A 21,995-nucleotide genomic window follows, 5' to 3' on the forward strand; every position below is an offset into this window, starting at 1 on the left:
GAATGAAAGGGTATGGAGTTTCTCTTTGGAGCACTGAAAATGTTTTAAAATTGATTGTGGGGATGGTTGCCCAACTCTGTGAACTGCATACTTTATATGGGTAAATTGTGTGGTATGTGAATTTTATCTTGATAAGGCTGCTACCAAAGAAAATTGCCAAAGAAAGCATTCTCTATCATAATTGCCAATGAATTATAATAGCTCTAAGCTACTTAGTTTAAATCTGTATGTGCCAATCCTTATTCTCTCTCCTTCCCCTCCACCTCCCACCCCCTTCCTCTTCCTTGTCCTCCTCATCCTCTTCCTTATTTTCTCTCCCTCTCTGTCCCTGGAGATGTTGAATAATGAAGTTTAACTTATATATATCAAAAAGGATGGATTTAATGCAAATTACTGGAGAACGTTGATGCGAACGTAATTTTCCAATTTCCACCCTCCTAGATAATTGGATACAAACAGACTGAGGTGGCATAAGCATGGGAGTGTCAGGACTTACTAACTAGCACCCAAGGCTTCAACTGTATGATGTTGAGGAAACAGAGCCCAAAGCAATACAAGTGCAGTGAATGTAAGAACAACTAGACCATATATAACATACCTTAGAAAATGCTGCAGATAAGAAATGGTCTTTGAGGGATGATTTCCGGCGTGTGCCACAGGGGAAAATGGTATCAAATCTACACAATACCTGGGTTCTATGGAGTGACTCCTCTGTGGAGAATTTTACTTTATTCTCTGTGTCAGAGACCTTGACCCCACCCTGTCTGTGAAGTAGGAGGCTGCTTTGTGAAGGGCCCTGATCAAGACGATGGCCATTATCGAGCTGGGATCCAAACATCTGAAGCTTATAGCCAAGCACAATGGTGAAGGCTTCTTATCCACGTTTCTAATTATATTTTTTTCCTGCTTTTTAGATAAAGGGACAAAGAAATATGGGACTTACTTTTCAGGGTTTTCAGCCTGCTCTAAAGTGTTCTTTTTAAGGTAGAGGGATGTAGTTTTGTTTAATAGCGGTGCTGTGAACAGGGTGTGTTCTTCAAGACTATCTTCCTGTGTACAATAGCATGTGGATGTCAGAGATGCATTAGGAGCTGAAATAATTCATTTGTTCTTTCTAATGAATAGTAATAATTTACAATTTGTACTAATCAGAAACCTTTCATCCACAAAACCCAACAAGTTTTACAAACATTATCCTCTCACCAACCTCTGAAGTAAGTGTCTGGCAAGTACAATTATCCCTAATTTGCAGAAGGGCTAAGATGGAGAACGTAGTACCGAAATAGTTATTGATGTCTCTGCAGCTAGAAATTTCGATTTTGAAAGTCACTTTGGGCTTATTTTCATTAGTTATTTCGGTGCTTAAGGAATGTAATTTATACTGACCTTCCATAATGGGTATCTACTAAGATGAAAACTATAAAATTCCTTTATCCAGGTGTTTTTCAATATTAACAGACATAGAGAAGCTCGTATTTGCCAGCGCCATTGCCATGTGGGGGATGGGTGTCTGTTGCGTGCCCCGCTCGTGACCAGCCCCATTGTCTGTGCGGCCCCAGATATTGGAAGCAGCCCCGGTGGCGCTTGTGTGATGCACCCACAGCCTTCAGCACATTCTTCTCTGTTCTCTGATCAGTGATGGATGGCGATGCGGGTGAGGGTAAACCCAGAAGAGTGGAGATGCCTCTTCAATCCAGTCTTTGCCTCTAGACCCCATTACCACTGAAATAGCCCACACAGGGCTGAAGTTAATCTTTAATGCAGCTCTTACCAACTCACTCTCTTGCCACCAAATCTATACTTTTGATCCTGGAATGCAGAGTTCTCTGTCAAAAACAGAAAAACATATTGCTTCCATAGCTCCCAGCAACTCCTCTCTACAGTTTGTTAATGAAAAGACTTGATTTGATTTGACTAAATTCCTTCCACCCCACCCCTGCCAAAAAAAAAAAAAATAGGTCAGTGCTGACCCTTAGAAAATGCATAGTGCTTGCAGACTGCTTTTGAAGACAAAAGGAGGGAAAATCCCATTCTTGGTTCCAGGAGCTTGCTTAAACCTAGCCCAGAAGACTTCCCTGAATGCCCAGCCAATTCAAATGATAGATGCAGACACATTGTATGTACAGGTATTCACCTTACACACACACACACACACACACACACACACACGGCTATCTCCTTGCTTAGAAAAGATTTCTTACAAGAGTTTCTGTTCCAATAAACCACGCGAGATGCATCCAGACATTCTCTTAGGTTCCAGTGGCACACAGTGAATCCTACATTTTGTCATGTAAAAAGTGCACATCGTTATCAGCTGACTTCAGTGCTGTCTCCATCGTCTCTGTGCTTGTCGGGGGACTACTGGCTCTTGTCATGCTTCAGCAGCTGAAGCCATTCCTTCCTGTGGATAACCGGGGTGGGCTGGCTGCTTGCCTCCTGGGCTGCATTAGTATCTCGGCTCCAGTTAGGATGAATATAGTAGAAATGTCCTCTCCACTGCTTTTTTGGGGGATGATTATTGGTTAAATAGGAAAATCCATTAAAGGGAGGGTGAATCATTAAAAAAAAAATGGTTTACAGAAACCTTTTTTTTTATAGACAAATAAACATACCTTCTTGTGCCAACCTTTGGATTTGGGGTCAGTATCTTTCCTTTGATGGAGAGCCTCTCTCAGGAGTGCCTCCTTATCTTCCTTCCCTAGCCCAGTGAGTGGGGGTGGGTAAGAGTGCAGTCTCTGGAGCTAGACTCTCTGCATCTGCATTCTATCTCTGCTCCTTATCAGTCCTGTGATCCTGGTCATACCATTTAACCTCTTGTGCCTAATTATCCTCATCTCTAAAATGGGTATCATAGCCCCTCTCTTACTGGCTTGTTGGGAGGATTAAATAAGTCATTATATGTAAACTGCTTAGAACTGTGTTTCGTACAGAATAAGCACTAACTGTTTGCCCTGATTATTATTATCTACAATTTCTAGTTTTGGCTTCTTTCAAACCAAGTGAGAACTTAGATGTGTGTGAAGCAATCTGAACGTAGGGTTTATCTAGATTTTTATGATTTCCTCCCCAATCTTCTTTTTTGTATTTTCTTTTTAATTGTGGTAAAATACCCATACCATAAAATATACCAAGTTAACCATTTTTAAGGGTACAGTTTTGTAAGTATTAAGTTCCTTCACATTGTTGTGCAACCATCACCACCATCCAACTCTAGGACTCTTCATCTTGCAAAACTGAAACTCTGTCCCCATTAAGCACCAACTCCCCATTTCTCTCTTTCCACAGCCCCTGACAACCATCCTTCCCAATCTTATGTAATAGTCTTTCCAACGCTTAATGTCGTAGTATTTTTGAACAACTTCCTTTTATTTTTTCTAAACTCAGCTTAATTCTTAATAGAAACAAAACTCTTTTCTTCTGTATGTAATATTTAGTTACATTTTATAATTACAACATAAAGTACAATTGGTCTAAGCAGGTTTGAGAACAAATACAACCAGCTTGGTAAGGTAGCCTTCAACTGGTGGGAACGGAAGGGTGCAGGTGTACCAGAGAGAGCCGCATGGATTCTGGTGCTGTGGTCATTGGCCACCATGTTTGCCAGATGGAATGGTGTGGATCAGTTACCTGGGGCCCTTGCATCCATTCTGTGGTTTCCCTTCTCTGCACCGTGGTGCTTGTCATTTTCATCATCCTAAATATCATAGTCTCACCTCTGTATGCCTAAATAGTACCCATTTCTTAATGTCTAGTTCACATGCACCTCCTCCATGACACCTTCCCTGTTCTCTTTCCTTTCAAACTTCCAAATCACTAACCTGAACCTCTCCAGTGGCACCGAAGACTTTCTACCTTGCCTTGTAGTGTTTCTCTGAGTTCCCCAAGAGCAGGCTCTGTATCATGTGTCTTTGGATTTCTCATATCATTGGCTTAGTGCTGTGCATATAGCCATGGCTCAGGCTCACATTTATTAAATTACCCGCCTTGTCCCAGAATGGGAGAGAGAGAATGAGAAGAGGGAACTAAGTATTGGAGCACTTTAGAGTTAACAAAGCCTCTGTGTGTGTGTGTGTGTGTGTGTGTGAGAGAGTGTGTGTGTGTAATGCAGTGCATTTTTGGACATTTTTATTGTAACTGTTTTGCAGGTGAGGAACCTGAGACTCAGGAGAAGTTAAACAGTTCATCCAAACCAAATATTCTGATTGCACTGTCAACGCCCTTGTCATAGTGTCTCAGCACTTCATTGTTGATACCATTTGGTTTTGTTTGGGATTGTCTCTGGGTTCATAAATTAATTACTGACTGTCATCAAAGAACTGCTAATCAATGGGGCACTTGGGTGGCTCAGTCGGTTAAGCGTTTTCCTTCAGCTCAAGTCATGATCTTGGGATAGTGGGATTGAGCCCCGCATGGGGCTCCCTGCTCATCAGGGAGTCTGCTTCTCCCTCTGCCCTTCCCTAACCACTCATGTGCGCTTTCTCTCTTTCTCTCTCAAATAAATAAATAAATAAATAACCCTGCTAGTCAAGACTAAAAGATTCCCCTTATCAATCATTCTAGTTGAATTGGGATCTATAGGCAGCCATAGGCAACAATCATTTGGTGGTTACCCTCAGCCTCAGTGTTTATGGGGAAAGAGCGTCAAGGCCGTGGAGTTAATGACTGGGTTGGAGCCTTGGCTCAAACCTACTGAGTTGGGTGCCTGGGTGGCTCAGTTGGTTAAGCAACTGCCTTCAGCTCAGGTCATGATCCCGGAGTCCCGGGATCGAGTCCCGCATCGGGGGTTCCTGCTCAGCAGGGAGTCTGCTTCTCCCTCTGACCCTCCTCCCTCTCATGCTCTCTGTGTCTCATTTTCTCTCTCTCAAATAAATAAATAAAATCTTTAAAAAATTTGAATAAAGACTATTTAAAAAAAAAACCTACTGAGTTCTGCTACCTATGAGTGACTTTAATTCAAATAATTTGACCTCATTGAGTCTTGGTTTTCTCATCTGTAAAATGGATATGGTATTACATGGAGTTACTATGATTTAGTTAATGTATATGAAAATATTTTGTGATCTATAAAAATATTACACAGGGCACCTGGGTGGTGCAGTTGGTTAAGCATCTGACTCTTGGTTTTGGCTCAGGTTGTGATCTTAGGGTCATGAGATCGAGCCCTGCATTGGGCTCACACTCAGTGTGGAGTCTACTTAAGTTTCTTCCCGCCTCTGCCCCTCCACCCTGTGCTCTCTCTCTCTCTCAAAAATAAACAAATAAATCTTTAAAAAAATATATTGCACAAAGTATTGTTGTCATTAACCTATACTTACTGAATACTATTTATCTCAAGGCACAAAAAGTTCAGTGCAAGGTTTGGGTTAATATGGAACAAGCTACCTTAAATTCAAAATTGGGACTCTGGTGTTAGTTACTGTAGGACCCGTTTTGGGACATACACCCATCTAATATGATGTGACTGGTATTAGTATCCTGGACTGATGCATTTTTTGCTGAGGGCCTTGTTTCCCTTCATAGGTTAAAATAACTGTGGGCAAAGGCACATAGTCTAAGGAAGTGGTCCGCATTTGTGTTTTGGATTGCCTGGATGTCCAGGTTGCCAAGTCCGAAGTTGCCAAGAATGAGAGAGGCCTAGGGGTCAAGTTTGGCTATGGTAGAGCTTACCGAATGATCCTCTCCACTGAGCAGTCTTCCTGGACTCTTCAAGGCTGACCTTGGTGTTCTTCCTGTGTGCTCCCATAGAACTCTGAGCACACCCCTCTCTGAGCAGCCATTGCTTTATCCTGTACGTTCTCATGTACGTCTCTCTCCCTTCCTGGACTGTGAGCTCCCCTAGGCTAGGAACTGTCTTCTTCATTGTTGTGTTAGTTGCCCCCCAAAGAGTCCTCAGAGCTCAGGCTAGTTGTACCGTAAGTCCTTGATGAATGAATCCCTCCTCTGGCAGTCATGTTCTATTACAAACCCCTCCCAGAAGTGAAAATGAGGCAGGAGTTATGGTAAATTGCGTCACCATTTTGACTGTACTGATGTATTAATTGAATTAATTAGATTAGCGTTTCTCAATATTTAAAAAATCATAGCCATCCTAGGGAGCCTTTTTAGCCATTTCTTTCCTAATTGTCTCCCTCTATTCCCCATTAAAATTTAATATCACAGATATACTATATATTAGTTTATGTGCTGTGGCCCTCCACAGCATTTTGATATGTAAGATGATTTTGTCCCTTAAGAGCCAATTTTCTCCCCCCTGGGAGTGCTATTACCCCCATTAAGAATGCCTGAATTAGGGCACCTGAGTGGCTCAGTCCGTTAAGCGTCTGCCATCTTTCAATCGTGATCCCAGGGTCCTGGGATCTGGCTCCGCATTGGACTCCCTGCTCAGCAGGGGAGTCTGCTTCTCCCTCTCCCTCCCCCGCTCATGCTCGTATTCGTTTACTCTCTCAAATGAATAAGTAAAACCTTAAAAAAAAATGCCTGAATTAGACTATATTTGACTGAATGTGTAGAATCAGCTGGTTTGGTATTGTGCTGATATTTTAAAGAGTTTCTATTTGATATTTACACAGTTATAACATTAAGATTAAGCCTTGGTTGCTCATATTATTGATATGCTTTCAAGATAAGGCTGTGGGATTGATTTTTTTTTTTTTTGTACAAAGTAACTGGTACTTTTGGCACTATTTAAATAAGGAGACAAAGCCAAGGCTTTTCCCAGACCACCAATAAATAGTATTTCAGTATGGGGCTATTATGTACAAAATCTAAAGGCTTGGTTCAGAGTTCCATTCTTCTCAAAAATATTTAAATGAAACAGGAAGTTATATTTCTTGTTAATGAATGTAGACATCTAAATAAGTCAGAGCCATGCTTCTTGGAGGATCCTGCCAAATCATTCCTGGGTGGGGTATTTATAAATAATGTGCCATTCAAGTTGGGAGAATATGCTACTACCACATGAACTTAAAAAGCAACTGTAATGTGGTGTATGTTCAAAATGAATAGGCAATTATTATCTTTGTATGCCTTAAAGTAGCTCTTCTGGAAATTCTGTATAAGCAGCCACAGTATGAGCAATGACAAGCTTCAATTGGGTTGCCTTTTCTCATCCATGTTATTATGAGTCGAGAATAGTGTTTGAAGAATATGAAAAAAAAATCTGATTTGGTTTTAAAGACCTTTCAGTTCATGATTGCGGGGGTTCACTAGCTGTCTTTTCACTTAGATTCAGAACACATACACTTTTAGGAAAACCTGCCCTTGGCAGCCTACCCAGAGCAACTCATCTTTGCTTGGAAACCAGTCCTTATTGTTCTGTTTGTATTAACCTAGATCCTCATAGTTTGAAAGTTGTTGGTTTTTCATAGTGAACTTCATGCCATCATGACGTGTTCATCATGAGTAGTATATGGCTATAGAAGGACTAATCCTGGTACCGTGTATTTGATTACTACCGTTAAGTTCCCAGAGGGCTTTCCCTTTATTTCCGTTATTGAATGCTCTCAACTATACTCCAAGATCCATGGGGACAGCTCTTAGTATTCCCATTTTCCAGATGAGGAATTTGTGACAAAGAGCAGCTTAGCTGCTGCTTATCTGGCCAATTATGCGCCCAAGAGTAGGTTTTTTGACTCCAAAGTCAGTGCTCATTTAATTGCACCACCATGTCCTATGCTTCCAGCCTTTTCAAGAGTCACTGTGCAGGAGTGTTGAGACCTCAAAAGGCACAACCTGGACCAATGAATAGAAGGAGGAAGGTTTGACTCTTTAATGGCAAAACTTTCCAGCAATTAAGACAGCCCAACAATGGCGTGGATACTTTGTGAAGCAGCATGTGTCCTCTCACTTGAAATGGTCACCTGAATGTCGCCGTGGGGTAAAACACAATGGGGCATTTGGTTAGCTGAACTTTCAGGTCCCTTATAATCCTGATACTTTGTTTAAAAAATCATCTGTCTGGTTTCCTCTCCCTGGATATAGCTCCAGATATCCAATGCCTAATTTCATGGTTCCCTTTCCCAACTTTGCATCAGAAGCACCCGTCAAGCTTTGAAGAAGATACATATGCCCGGGCCTGACTCCAGATCTCCTGTACCCAAATTCCAGAATGGGGTAGAGTGCGAGGTTTGAGACTAGTTTTCAGAAAGTGCAATTTGAAGGCATAGGGTTGTGAACCACTCTTCTTGGAAAGCCCTCTGATATCAAGGTACAAGCAGGCCTCGTTTTGGACTTGGGATCATTTAGCAGCATTGAGAAATCAGTTTCTTGGTGTACGGTACCCTTTTAAGTATTAATCAAGCCACTTAACAGAAGTGTGTTTGTTCTCTTGGCTGCAAGGGGACCATGATCCCTTCTGGGCAGGTCAGTTTTTCTAATATGTCCTAATGCTTGTCCCCCTGGTAGTAGGTTGAGAGTAGGTGCTATCCTAGGAAATGGGCATCGATCAACCGAATGACAAGAGCCTTTCATATACTTCATGTTCTGGAACAAACACCTTGAAGGGTATGAAGGTCCGCCTCTATAACCAGCAGGTTGGATACAGAAACTAGTCAGCTGCTCACTCCTAGACTGGTTACCTACTAGTTAGCTTTGTAGCAGTAAGAAACCTCCAGCAGTGCAAAGAATGTAATGGTTGTCGTTTATTGTTTTCTTGAGGAATTTTCTTACGAAGTGCTCAACTATGTTTATAGCGTTCCTTTGAGAGAATAATCTCTAAAGAATGTGTCTGTATTAAATATACACCAGAGGATTATAAATTCCCCACGATGTCTCCCCATGGTGGGCCAAAAAAAAAAAAATTGCAATTGCTTCAACAGTACTTTTCCTACTTTTCAATCAATAGGATGCTTTTTAAAGCTTACATTTCTCTTTGGACATTTTAAGTGACTGATGAGACAAAAGAAAAAAAGCGAAGATAAAATGACAGTATAGACACTCCTCAAATCCTATAATGAACTCCACAGGGCACCCAATTTTGATGTATTAGGATTTTTTTTTATAATGAGTACATTGTTGGAAATCACATTTTCTATCTGCAGGAGCTGGGGATGAAACCGAGCTGACATCTTACCTCTTTGTAGTTAATTAGCAAGAGGAAAGTAGTGTTTTGAATCTTGTATGGGAGAAGGGAGGTATTAGTCATCCAGTGCTCCCCCTTTCCCTTCAAACACCTGGATCTTTCTGTGTGCTCTTTGATTTGGTTTAACGGTTTGGATGGGTCTTGTTGGCTGGGAAAGATGAGGGGAGTTGAAAAATGGTTATTATTTAATGAAAAAATAACTATAGCTTACTTCTTCCCGCCATCTTCCCTGTAGGATAAATAAAATAAGTCAGGTCTTTTTCCTTTAAAGGACCGTTCCTTACCTGGGCCCAGACTGTAGGCGGTACCCAGGCTGCAGGAGTTTTTGTTATCACCTCATTAACATTTATCACCATTGAATCCCCAGCACTTAGTGCAGAGCCTGGAACTTCGTAGGCATTCAGTAAGTATTTAGGAATTTAGTGAGCATACAAAACACGGTGTTGCAAGGTAGTAAGGTTGCATTGGTTGCATCTAATACATTTCTCTGGGTAGTAGCTGCATCCATTTGAAGTCATTAACATACAGAAACATGCATCATAGAGTTCCACAGTTAGGGACAGAGAGGCAAAGTAGAGCATTGATCTATAATCCCATTTAGGGGACTGGTCCTCGTGCAGGTGAGCAGTGCCAGGGCCAGTGTGGACACTTATACAGAGGAAGGCTAAATAAGTGGTAGAAAAATTCAGCACAAAGAATCCTCTGATCTGTATGTATTTATTAATGTCCGATCATGGCCCCAGTCCTGGGGGATGACAGAGGAGAGCCATTGTCATGGCTCGCCTTCTCAAGGAGTTCACTTGTGTATGGAAAAACTAAGTAAGTGCTCAAAAACCGTCAGGACTCAAGTGTTACAAGGTGTGGGATTGGTCCCAAGTGAAGAAGAATCTGGGGCGGCGGGGCTGGGTCAGTGGTGTTTGGAAGAGAAACACCATTTTCTGAGTAACCCCCATGGTAATTGCTAGATCCTACCTGCCACATACATCATCTCTTTTCATCACAGTGACCTGGTGAGGGACCTCAGGGAACCTGACCGAGTCACGAAGTCCAGATCTGAGCATAGCAGATCCCATAGGATTCCACTGACTGTGCTTTTCCACCTACTTCATGCCTCTTCTCCAGGTCCTGTACTCCAGGAGGCTTCCTGGATGAAGCAGCACCTAATGGGACCTTGAAAGTAGGGGAGGGCTTTGATTACAGATGGCTGGAGGGAGGGCACTGCAGGCTGGGGGACTAGAGCAGCTAGGGGTGGAGTTGGGGATAAGAACTGTCTAGCTCAGGGAGAGTGTGGGGAAATGAGATTGGGGATAGCTCCAGATATGGAGAGGCCTGGTGGCCGGGAAGGACTCCTGTGGGTGCCAGGGCAGAGGACAGTTGTGGGAGAAGGAACTGGGAGTGGAGTGCATTGACCAAATTCTCAGTTATCTCAGTTGCTTATGAGCTCTGAGACTCCAAGCAAGTTATTCCATCTCTTTAAGCCTTGGCTTTCTTATCATTCAAATGGACATAATAATATTAATCTTGCTAATTGCACAGGGAAGGTGGCTGTGAAGCTAAAATGAATTTGTGGATCCAGAAGCACTTTGCAGATACAAAGTGCTATGTCCAAATTCAGGGACGTTGTCGTTATATTGGGTTGAGCAGGGGAGCTTGCGGGAAGGGCCGGCCAAAAGGCGTTTCCAGTGACGGGCGTGATAGCAGGTCTGTGGCAGAGAAGAGCTCCCTGCCTCTTTGCCCATCCTTTTTGAATTCTTGCTTTTGCTTATGACCATGGCTGTGCCCTGGCTGCCCTCCCCCTCTTCTTCCGTGAAGCACCTCTGACTTCTGTCCATACAGCCTTTTCCTTTCTCATGGATCTGATGTCTTTTTTTTTTTTTTTTAAGATTTTATTTATTTATTTGACAGAGAGAGACATAGTGAGAGCAGGAACACAAGCAGGGGGAGTAGGAGAGGGAGAAGCAGGCTTCCCGCGGAGCAGGGAGCCCAATAGGGGACCCGATCCCAGGACCCTGGGATCATGACCTGAGCTGAAGGCAGACGCTTAATGACTGAGCCACCCAGGCGCCCATGGATCTGATGTCTTGATAAGGAGGGTGCCCACTCACAAGCCCACCTTACTTACGCTGCCCTCTCATTGTCTGTCTGGGAGCCATGTTGTGCTGGGCTCAAGTCCAGTTTCTGCCACTTAATATCTGTATGACTTCGGGTTCCTTTACCTCTTTGTAGCTCAGTTTCCTCCTCCAGGAAATGGAAATGATATTACTTACCTCTGGGTTTTTGTGAGTGTTAACTTCATCAACACATATCAAGAGTTCCGGTTTGTTGCTGCCCTGTGTGCTTAGATGTTTGCTCAAATAAACACTTAGGATGTTCATTATGCTTCAGTTTATTTTTTAACAGAGGTTAATATCCTTCCTCCTTTCCTCTGTGCTCTCCTTCCCCTCTCTCCTCCCCACCCTTCCCTCCCCACCCATCCCTTCCTGCCTGTCTGCCTTCCTTCCTTAAGGCCTGTGGGACTCCCATGCACCTCCTGATAATGAAGACAGCAAGTACTGGGATTCAGGAGAGTGGAGGTTGAGGGCTGGCTGCTTAGGCCGTGCCCTGGGCTCAAGATGAGTGGTTTTCACACTTTCATTACTATTAAGAATCACCTGGGGAATCTTGTGAAAATACGGATTCCCAGGACCCACCCCCCCCAAATTATGAAATAAGAGTGATAGTAGTAACAATAACAATACTAACCATACTATTACGAATAAAGCTAATGTTAGGTGGGCTTTCATGTATGGGATGGGCCAGACTACTCTCAGCACTTCCTGTGGATTATCAAACTAATCCTCACAACAGTCCTTGAGGTTACTATTATGAATATCCCCATTTCACAGATAAGGAAACTAAAGCTTAGAGAGGAAAGAGCTTGGCCAAGGTCACACCGCTGGTGAGTGACCAGGAGGCAAGCCGAGAATGCCAACTGGGCCCAAGCGCACTGCTGCATCCTTCCTCGGCCTGAGTGGGGCCCGGCAGTCTGGGTGTAGGCAGGCACCCTGTTGACTGAGATGTGTGGCCCGTGGCTGGATCATGACATGGGGAGGGGAGCAAGCAGGCCTGGAGGTCTCTCCTTGCCTTGCAGATAAAGCAGAAGCCCTGCTCGCAGCAGGGGGTGCCCATGCGGCTAGCGTGTCTGCCAGGGGACAGGTTGGGGGCCCCTTCCCTGACCCTCCCCGCAGTGGCAGCGAAGAGCCCCAGGAGCCCTGACACTGGGAGTGGGAGCCCTGTGGCTTCCTTTCTCTGGCTCAGAGGGCAGGGGCTCTGCTCTCACTCCCAGGCTTTTCCTCACACACTGGGACCTGGGAATCCACACAAAGCGTGCCGGTCTGGGCTGCCTGGCTTGCCTCCGGAACCCCTCTTGGTCAGGCGAGATGTCACCCCCAGGAGCTCCTCCCAGGCTCAAGCTGGCCTTGGCATGGGTGGTCCTGCTCCTTCTCCTTGTGGAAATCTCCTCTGCGTCAGATTTGCCCGCCCTGTTGGGGCGGAGCCACCATTTCTACTGAGAATTTGGAGTCTAACTCTCAACCCCAGCTCGCTTGCTTATCACGCTAGCTGTGTGATTCTGACCACTCATGACTGCCGCCTGCTGGCCTGTGGTCATTTGGCTTTGACCTGAGAGAGGTGGCCTCACATATTGTGAAGCCTGCAGGCCAGGGGGCGGTGGGGGGCCTTCCGCTCTGCACTGTCTCCTTAATACCATTGACTCTGTCGGATAAAGGTTCTTGTCCAAAAGACATTGTCGGCAGCTATAATACCACAGTAGGAAACAGCGTGTCCAGGGGGGCGAGGTTCCTACCTGCTTCCAGAGGCTTGCTTCTTTTTACCTGAATTAAGAACTTTCTCATTGAACCCCTGTCTTTTTTTTTGTTCTGATTCTACAGTGAATCACACGTGATTCATCACAGTCCATCAAAAGAGTGAGAATCAGGGTCCTTGCCTGGTGTGGACGAAAGCCTGACTACAGTACCCACCGGGGCTGGAATGTGTCAGCTGGGACCTCCCCTCAGCCCCTGCGTCAGTACCTGCAGACACTTAACTGATATTTCTAGAATGAACGCATGAATAAAATCAGAATTAGATGCTCGCAGAAATAAAATTTAGTTTGATGAGTTGGAAGCTTCCTTATATCGTGTGTTTTCTCTTGGAATTTAGTCCTTATGGGGAAGGCGTCCCTGTTCAGGAAACATAAAAGGGAAATAACCATAGAAGCCTCATATTTACGTACAGAGAGCTTTACTCTTCCCCAGAACTTTCCCACATATGACCTCATTTAATCTTGATGACTCTTCCAACAGACGTTATTTTTAGTTCCATCCAGAAAAGTAGGAGACTCAAGATCACAGTCAAAAAAGTGTCAAACTACTTGTTAGAACTGTGGCTTAAGTTACTTCTTGTGACTTTAATTTCAGACTTTTCCCGTTACATCCCAGCTGAGTAGAGAATAATTATAATAATACAACGTTTGATCATGAGGCATAGAGCATTAGATAGACTGATATCCTCTGTGTCAGGCACTGTTCTAATTCCACATTTTGCAGATGAGGGAACTGAGGCACGGAGTGGTTAAGTAGAATAAAGGGCCTTCAAAAATAAGCATGGGCCCCTTGTGGAAGACTTGGCTCCTATGCCAGGGAGCTCTGATTTGAACCACCCTTCTTTTCTCTCCCCGGTCCCGCCAAGGTCACGTGCCCGCCAAGTGGCAGAGCCAGCATGGCGGCCCATGCAGTCTGGCTCCTGAGTGGGTGCTGCTCACCAGCACACAGCACTGCCCCCTGCTACGCTCCCCTGCACTCCCCTGCATCTCGCCAGCTTCCCAGCTCTCTCCTGTTCTCATCTACTGGGGAGGCCACCTTCCTGCTCTCTCTTTCCTTCTTACCAGCCTGACAGTAGCAAAAACTCATTGCCCTAACCTGGAAGAGTTGAAGATAACATTTTCCCTATGGGATGGAAAGCTGTGACATAGGACTTTCAAGATAGGCTAATTTATTTTGGGGTTCTCCTTGAAAATGCCTGGTTCCACAGATGACTTGGCTCCCACAAAGCTCTAGATGACTCTGGAGTGCCTGATTTTTCAGCGCCCAGGACACTCCTTTATATCTCTTTTGGGATATTTTGTCTTACAAGGAATGGACTGCCCATAACCTACCCCTCTGCATCCACTCACCTTTCTTTGGGGTCACGGGGTAAGCCCACACTGGGAAATGCTCAGAGAAGACATTTGTCCTTTTCATTTCCTTTCAAGATTTTTTTGAACAACCGTGTTAAAAGAGTGTTAAAACACCTCTAACGCTGCTGCTCATTGTTAACAAGCACGTTTGCACATCACATCTATCATGCTATTTGCACGATGTTACATGAAGAAACAGCTCAAAGTATTTTTAAGATATAGCCTTTTATCTCTGGAAGCACCAGAAAGTATTTGCAGATTGGTCTCGGGAATCAAATTAGCCTAGCACATTGGTGAGTTCCTGGAGGTCTGGGCATTTCTGTAAGTGGTTCCTAGCCCCTTAATCCTTTTGATCGTTTGCACTGTGTATTTTTACACAGACTCTTGTACTTTGGAGAAATAAAATAAAGAAACTTAAAGGTGAGTTTGACGAGGGCTTCTCCCCACTGTTTGTCAATGCAGATGGATGTTGAATTTTAATGGTAGTAGTTTCTTTTAAACAACCAAGCTTCTTTAAACCTCTCCACAAATAATGTCAGTGCCCAGATTATGTCTGAAAATGTTTGCGGAAATCTTTCCTGACCCCATATTGTTACCACAAAAGAAGAGCCTAATCCGGGAAAATAGTTTTGACAGCCTGGATGTCAATTACCCCACAGCTGTGATTTCTCATCTGGGCCACTGCCTATGTGACATTTGCTGTCACTTGGTGGCTTCAGGGGTCTATGATCAGGAGCCTGCACATAGAATGAGCTCTTCACTGGTTGACTCTTCACTAGATCCTGCTACTTACTGGCTGTGAAATATTGTGTGAGAAAACCTGTGGAGAGGACTTAGCTGCCTCATCTTTAAAAGGGGGGCTGCACTTCTCTTGTAAAATGGTTGTGAGAAATACTTGTGTGCCCGTGTTTATAGTAGCGTTATTCACAGTAGCCAAAAGGTGGAAGCAACCCAAATGTCCACTGACGGATGAATGGATACACCCAATGTGGTCTGTCCACACACTGGAATATTACTCAGCCTAAAAAGGAAGGGAATTCTGACACACACACTATAATGGGTGAGCCCTGAGAACGTTATGCTGAGTGAAAAACACTGTATGATTTCACTTTTATGAGGTACCCAGAGTGGTCGAATTCACAGAGACGGAAGTAGAATGGTGGTCGCCTGGGGTTGGGGGTAGGAGAGAAATGAGGACTTGGTGTTTGATGGATACAGTTTCAGTTTTGCAAGATGGAAATGTTCTGGAGATGGATGGTGGTGATCTGTACTTAATGCCACCGAACCGTATGCTTAAAAGATGGTTGAGATGGTACATTTTGTTATGTGTGTTTTCCACAATAGAAAAAAGTTGGGAAAAAATTTGCTGTGAGCGTTAAAGAACATCAAGTAAGTAAAGTGGTTGCCATTTTGTCAGACTTCAGTGAATGGTAACAGTTTTCACTAGGGTTAGGACATTGCATTTTAATGGTTACATGATACTTCATCATGTGGCTATCCCATACTTTGTTTCCTTTTTTACTTGGCTTTTGGATTTCTTATAGTACTCCACTATTGTAATAATGATGGAGTGAAATTTTTTTTTTTTTTTTTTTCGCACGTACATATCTTTTCCATTGTTTGGGGTTGTATCTTCGAGGTAGATTTTCTGGGTCACTTAGTGAAGGCAAGTTAACTTTCATCTTTGTGGCTCTTGGAAAGGGCATGGTTGGTCATGCTGTCACCAGCCAAGTAAGAGTGCCAGTGTTACAGTCTCCTCATTAGCACTAGATACATTTTTAGGTGGTTTTACAAAATGTAGTAAGAGATGGTATGTTCATGTTTCAGTATGCCTTTATTTGCTTTTATCACTAGAAATGTTGGGCACTTTTCAATCTTGATTTACATTTATTTCTTCCTATGTGCACTGCCTGTTTACATCTTTTGCCTAGATTTCTAATGTGGTTTCTATGCTTTTCTTACCAAATACGTTAGTCATGCTTGTTACATATTGTTGCTATTGTAATACTTAGAGAGTTTAATTCTTATGTTGTTAAATCATTCATTCAAACATTTCAAAATACAAAATAATAAGATTTTAAAGTGGGCTCAAAAGTGGTTTTACAATAACATGATTTTTATATTTGGTGTATCTTCCTCCCATAGTTCTCCCATAATTCTTTTCATATCTGTGAGTATAAAATCTGTTTATTTGCTTCCTTCCATGACTGTAATCTTTGAATTAAAATTATATAAAATGACCAGTTCATTTAAAATATGAATAACCCAATATAAAAAGGGTATTACAAAACTTAGAGCAAATAAATTAAAATTAATAAACATGACATTTTTTTTTTACCTTACTAATAACTAAACTCATTGAAAATAAAATGATAGGACACTATTGTCCCGCTATAAATTGGTAAAAGTTAAAAACATTATAATAGTGACTGAGACTGGCCCTGAAACGTGCTGCCAATGGGGAGAGAAAATTGGGTCAACTTTACTGAATAGCAGCCAAGCACTAGATAGAAAGAAACTTAAAAATGTTTGTAAGCATTGATTTAGAAATCCCACTTATGTAACTGTGGCTTGAGGCAGTCTTGGAAATGTGGAAAGATATTTACACTGATAGATAAAAGTAGGATGCAGTGTAAAACCCCAATGACAGGGGGTGATTGAATAATAGTACAACCATCTTTGGAGTGTTATATAGTCATTATAAGTGGCATTTCCTAAAAATTCCAGTGATATGGGAAAATACAACATGCTGGTAAGTGGAAAAAAAGCATGATGCCATGATTACAATAAAGCAAATTGTGCATGGTGTGTGTGTGTGTGTATGAACACACGTGCACTCGTGTGTATCTGGTACATATCCAGAAAGTGATGTGTAAAACATATTGATAGTACTTACCATATGTGGTCAGAATATAATATGTGATTTTTATTTTCTTTTTTATACTTCTGTACATTTTTTAAGGTTCATATTGTTTGCAAATTATTATTTCTACAATCAGAAATTAAATATTAAAAAATGAAAGATAATGAATAGATTTTTTTTTTCTTTTCTGGATTCATGTTCACTTTGCTTTCTTTGCTTTGTTTATTGGACAGACTCCTGGACAAAAAAACCCAGAAGGTTTTTAGGTTATGGTTCAGAAATTCACTAGCTCCATTTGACCTTGGGCAAATGTAACTTCTAAGTATCTCAGTTTTCCAATCAGTAAAATCATTGTGAGAATTAAAGTGAGATCACCACCTATGGGCAAACGCTATTGCAAACTAAGGTGAAGTTCAAGGGATTCCCAAACTACTGTGAGGTCTTATCATTTAGGACTCACAGAACTCACTGAGAACAGTTACCCTCAGAGGTACAGTTTATCACAGGGAGAGGATACAAATCAAAATCAGCCAACCGGAGAGACACATAGGGCAGAGTTTGGAAGGGTTCCAGTGCCAAGTTCCTGTGTTGTCTCCCATGCAGTCAGGATGTGTTACCCTCCTGGCATCCATCTGTGACAACATGCAAAGAGTATTGTCAACTAGGAAGCTCCCCCATGCTTTGATGTTCAGAGTTATTATTGGGGCTTCATTACATAGGCATGATTGATGGGATTGCCCACCTGGTTGAACTCAGTCTTCAGGTCAGCTGATTCTGTATTACCCAAAGCCCCCAGTCTCAGCACATGGTTGGTGTGTCTGGCATAGCCAGCCCTGATCCTAACACTGTTGGGTGTGGCCATCCGGACCCTAAGATTCCAAGGGGCCAGCTTCCACCCTAAGACTGTTGCTGTGGCCGGCCCGCCTTAAAGAAGGACATTCCTATAAGGTGTGACACAGATTACCTTCCAGAGACCAAGGCAGATATCTCTTTGGGCAAAGCTAAATTCTTTACCACACATAAGGTGACCGGAAAGAGATGGAAAACAAATTTAAATAGAGAGATGATATGTATGGAGGGTTCTATTATTTACTATATTCTAACACTGTAAAATAAGGAAGGGCATGAATCCTGTCGGTACAAGGGCTACTACAAACACCCACTTCCCTGATCTACAGAACCTCGGGGACCACCTGTGAGAATGGGCATGCTAACGGAGAGACCATCACTGAGGTCGTTGTTTACCACAGAGATGAATTAGGCTGAGAAAATACTTGCCACCCCGCTGGCTATGTGAACCCGACCCCTTGCCCCCGTGTTAACGGCACAGCGAATATGTCCCTCCGTTAACAAATTGATCTGATGTGGACGAGATATAAGCCTGTTTGTTACAGTTTCCCACTCCGGCACCATGTCACCCCGTGGTGCAGCTGCGCCTACTGCATATAGCAGGAAGTGATGATACAAATAAATTGGCTCATTCTCCTCACCGAGTTTCAAACCTTGAGCGCTATGTCAGATTAGATCCATAAGGTTTCATAAGGGTGAGATCAAAAAAAAAAAAAAAGAAGAAAGAAAGAAACCCGGGTTTGTTTTCTCGTGAAATTCAAGAAGAAAATTAGAGCACAATGACGAGAAGTCATCATCCTCAGGAAGCTTGCCAGAGGACAACTGTATGCTTTTATGGGGACAGAGCCAGCAACAGACTTGCTATGAGATCGTTAGCTAACGTACAGTTAGACTCCCACCCTTCCTGTGGAGGGAAGGATGTTAGCCCTTGTCTGGTGGTTCTTTGGAAACAGATCACTTGTAGTAAATTGCTGGTGTCAGTAAATTTTTGTTGTACGTTCTGTTTCTTTCAAGGAAAAACTGGCCACGCAGAAGTAGTCCGAGTGGTGTACCAGCCAGAACGCATCAGCTTTGAGGAACTGCTCAAGGTCTTCTGGGAGAATCATGACCCGACCCAAGGTAGATGAGTGAGCCAGTATTTAATTATCTTACTAATTACAGCTGGGATAATTAGTGTTTGAGCTGCATGGAAGAGATGAACCTTGAAATCACACAGGAGCTCAAGAATATGATTGCAGACGTTTATTGACGGAGGAGAGGAGGGGCTGGGGAGCAAGCGGGGGAGAGAATAAAGGCACAGCCACAGTCTGCGCTCCTCCCCCCTTTACAGCTGTCAGGGGTGGGAAAATTCCCACAGAGAAAGACGCCAGACAATAGAGATTCGTTCACCTTTGATTATTGCATTATTCCTCCTTAATGCAGTCTTTTGTCTACAAAATTAAAGTGTCTTTCTAGCAGCTCCAAAGTTTTCTTGATTTATGGTTCCTTTATTTCCCTGAATTTAGTCTTTCTCATCTTTTGACGTTATCAGGCTTTTTTTTTTTGTTTTTTTTTTAATGTCTCCGGGTGATTAAAAAAGAAAAAAAGAAGAACGTAAAGGTAAAATGCAGTATTCAGTGGGTCCACAATGCTTGGGTTATTTAAATATTTCATTTGTCTTCTTTAGAATTTGTTATATGGCGATATTAATATATTTGGGCTATAAACAATGGTGGCCGGAAATTTTATCTGAAGGCACACGCAAGCGACATTCCCTGTTGACAAATATCATTTGTAATAGTCAATAATGAAGCAATTTCCAGATTTCATCCTAACAGCCCTACAAGCACTGCCTTGCCAATATGATGATCTGATATTATGAGGCTTATGAACTGAGAAGTCCTATATAATAGATGTGATTTTCACAAACCCTGTTCATTTAGCAATCAGTCTGTTTAACAAAAATATTTTCCCTTTGGTGTCAGGTTTTTGTGTAGCAGGTATGCTGTGTTGGCTGTTTCTGAAGAAGGGATGTGTTTTTCCAAATGTGCATTGTGCTTTGTGGTGGAATTTTAATTTGACCGACCCCGGCAGCGCAGGGGGGTGGGTCTTGAGTTCTGGTTCTAAGTACCACCCAGTGCCTGGGTGATTTGCTAGAGGGCAAAGGTCAGAGCTAAGGCAAGAGTAGCAAAATGATAAATGAGCCAGGGTAATGCAGGTACAGGATCCAGGCAAATCCATCAGGGTGGGTGAAGGCTTAGGAAGGAGGCCAGGAGCCGGCTTTCCTGTTTTGATATGGGGGGATGAGTTTCTAGCAGGAGAGTGATGAGGTATGGGGCAGGGGAGGTAGAGGACTGGTAGGGTAAGAATACTATAATCAGAAGGTTCAGATTCACCCTGGTTTGGACTTCTGGACCTGGCCTATCATATGTGAAAGGCGGGCCTAACAAACTTAGGGTTGGCTCAGCAGGAAGCTCTGACAGTGAGCATCATAAATAAGAGTGATGATGGCTAAGAGCTCATGCTGGTGAGCCTTTAGATCCAGGTGGATAGGCATTTGGCTCTCAAAGCCTAAGGTCAGGGCGGGATGCTTAGAGCTTCAAAGTTCTCAGTGGGGACACACATTAGGAGCCCAAGGCAGCCTGAAGTCATGTAGGAATCCGGCTCCTCACAGGCCCACAAGGTTGGGTATGTGGCCTTTAGCTTGGCCAACCATAGTGTCATATCCTGATATAATCACCCTATGCCTAGCCCTGGCAAAATTTCAAAAAGGGTGAAGTCTGTCATGCACTTCTCTCTCCTTCCTTCTCTTAACTTCTTCCCTATTTTATCACATCTTTACCAGCACACCTCAGTTAACAATGTCATTAGTACTGGACCCTGAGTCTTAGGGGGAGTTCTACTTTTTAAAAGAACCTTAAAAAAACCTCTTTTCTCCCCCATCCCATGTATCAAATTTGTCTCCACTGTGCCTCAGTCCTCTTTGAAATTCTTGGTTTATTGTGTGTATTATTTGCTAATAACAAAGTACTACAGATTGGGCAGCTTAAACAACGAAAGTTATTTTCTCACAGTTCAGGAGGCTAGAAGTCTGAGGTGAAGGCCTTGGCATGGTTGGATTTTTCTGAGGCTCTCCTTGGCTTGTACATGTCCGCGTTCTCCCTGGGTCCTCACATGGTCTTTCCTCTATGTGTACCTTTGTCCTAATCTCCTCTACCTATAAAAACACCAGCCATATTGGATTAGAGCCCACCCAAATGACCTGATTTAATTTTAATCTTTAAAGACTCTATCTCCAAATAAGATTATATTCTGAGGTACTAAAGATTAGAGCTTCAACATAGGAATTTGGGGAAGATACAGTTTAGCCCATAACACTGCCCAGTAAAGTAATAGCGTGGTATACTATTCTTCCAGAGGTATTTTGATTCTAACAAAGAGTTCATAGACTCAGAGACTAGAAGAGACTTTAGAGATCATCTGGTTAATCTTCATCTTCAATTCTATAAGCCAAAAGATGAAATTGCTACTGATGGGGTTCACGGACAATAGGATTTGATTGTTGAGTGACATATTTTTTACACTGATATTTTAGACAGATTTTGCATGTAGGGGGAGAGTTTTTCAACCCTTGCATATGCCTGTTTCTACTTAGAATAGTGCTTGATGCAGTATACACATTCACAGATATTAAATCACAGGATAGCTGATCTTCCCACATTATTACCAAGATTATTTTGTTGGAGAGTTTAGTCTAATGGGCCATGGAAAAATATTTTTCTGCATTCCAGAGTTTCCCACGACACTTCTGGAAATAGGGTGAAATGAGTAATCACATGACCCACGCCTGGCCAATCACATTATCTCTTCCTGTTGGCAACAGTGTTTGATTCAAGGAATGGGCATGTGACCCAAGCAGGACCATTTGGAGTCCTTCCCTGGGACTGTCATGGGAGAGAAAAAGGTGTTCTCCCTTTTCTGGGGCTGCCAAGGTGGAGGTGCTCTGTGTG

General features: G+C 42.9%; 1 protein-coding gene across 2 annotated transcripts in view; it reads left to right on the forward strand.

Annotated features, from left to right (window-relative positions):
• Positions 1 to 19,200, forward strand: part of MSRA (methionine sulfoxide reductase A) — a 263,039-nt gene extending 243,839 nt beyond the window's left edge. Inside the window, exon 3 of one of the 2 annotated variants that reach the window (XM_081810687.1) lies at positions 19,021 to 19,200. In XM_081810687.1, the coding sequence (XP_081666813.1) occupies positions 19,021 to 19,133 (113 nt within the window). In that variant the 3' untranslated portion in view covers positions 19,134 to 19,200. The remainder of the gene's footprint in view (positions 1 to 19,020) is intronic. The other variant, XM_081810683.1, reaches the window with a different exon arrangement.
• Positions 19,201 to 21,995: the final 2,795 nt, after the last annotated feature.

The sequence above is a fragment of the Leptonychotes weddellii genome, chromosome 2, assembly GCF_054177405.1.
Source record: "Leptonychotes weddellii isolate Sample4059 chromosome 2, ASM5417740v2, whole genome shotgun sequence".
Taxonomy (NCBI): Eukaryota; Metazoa; Chordata; class Mammalia; order Carnivora; family Phocidae; genus Leptonychotes; species Leptonychotes weddellii.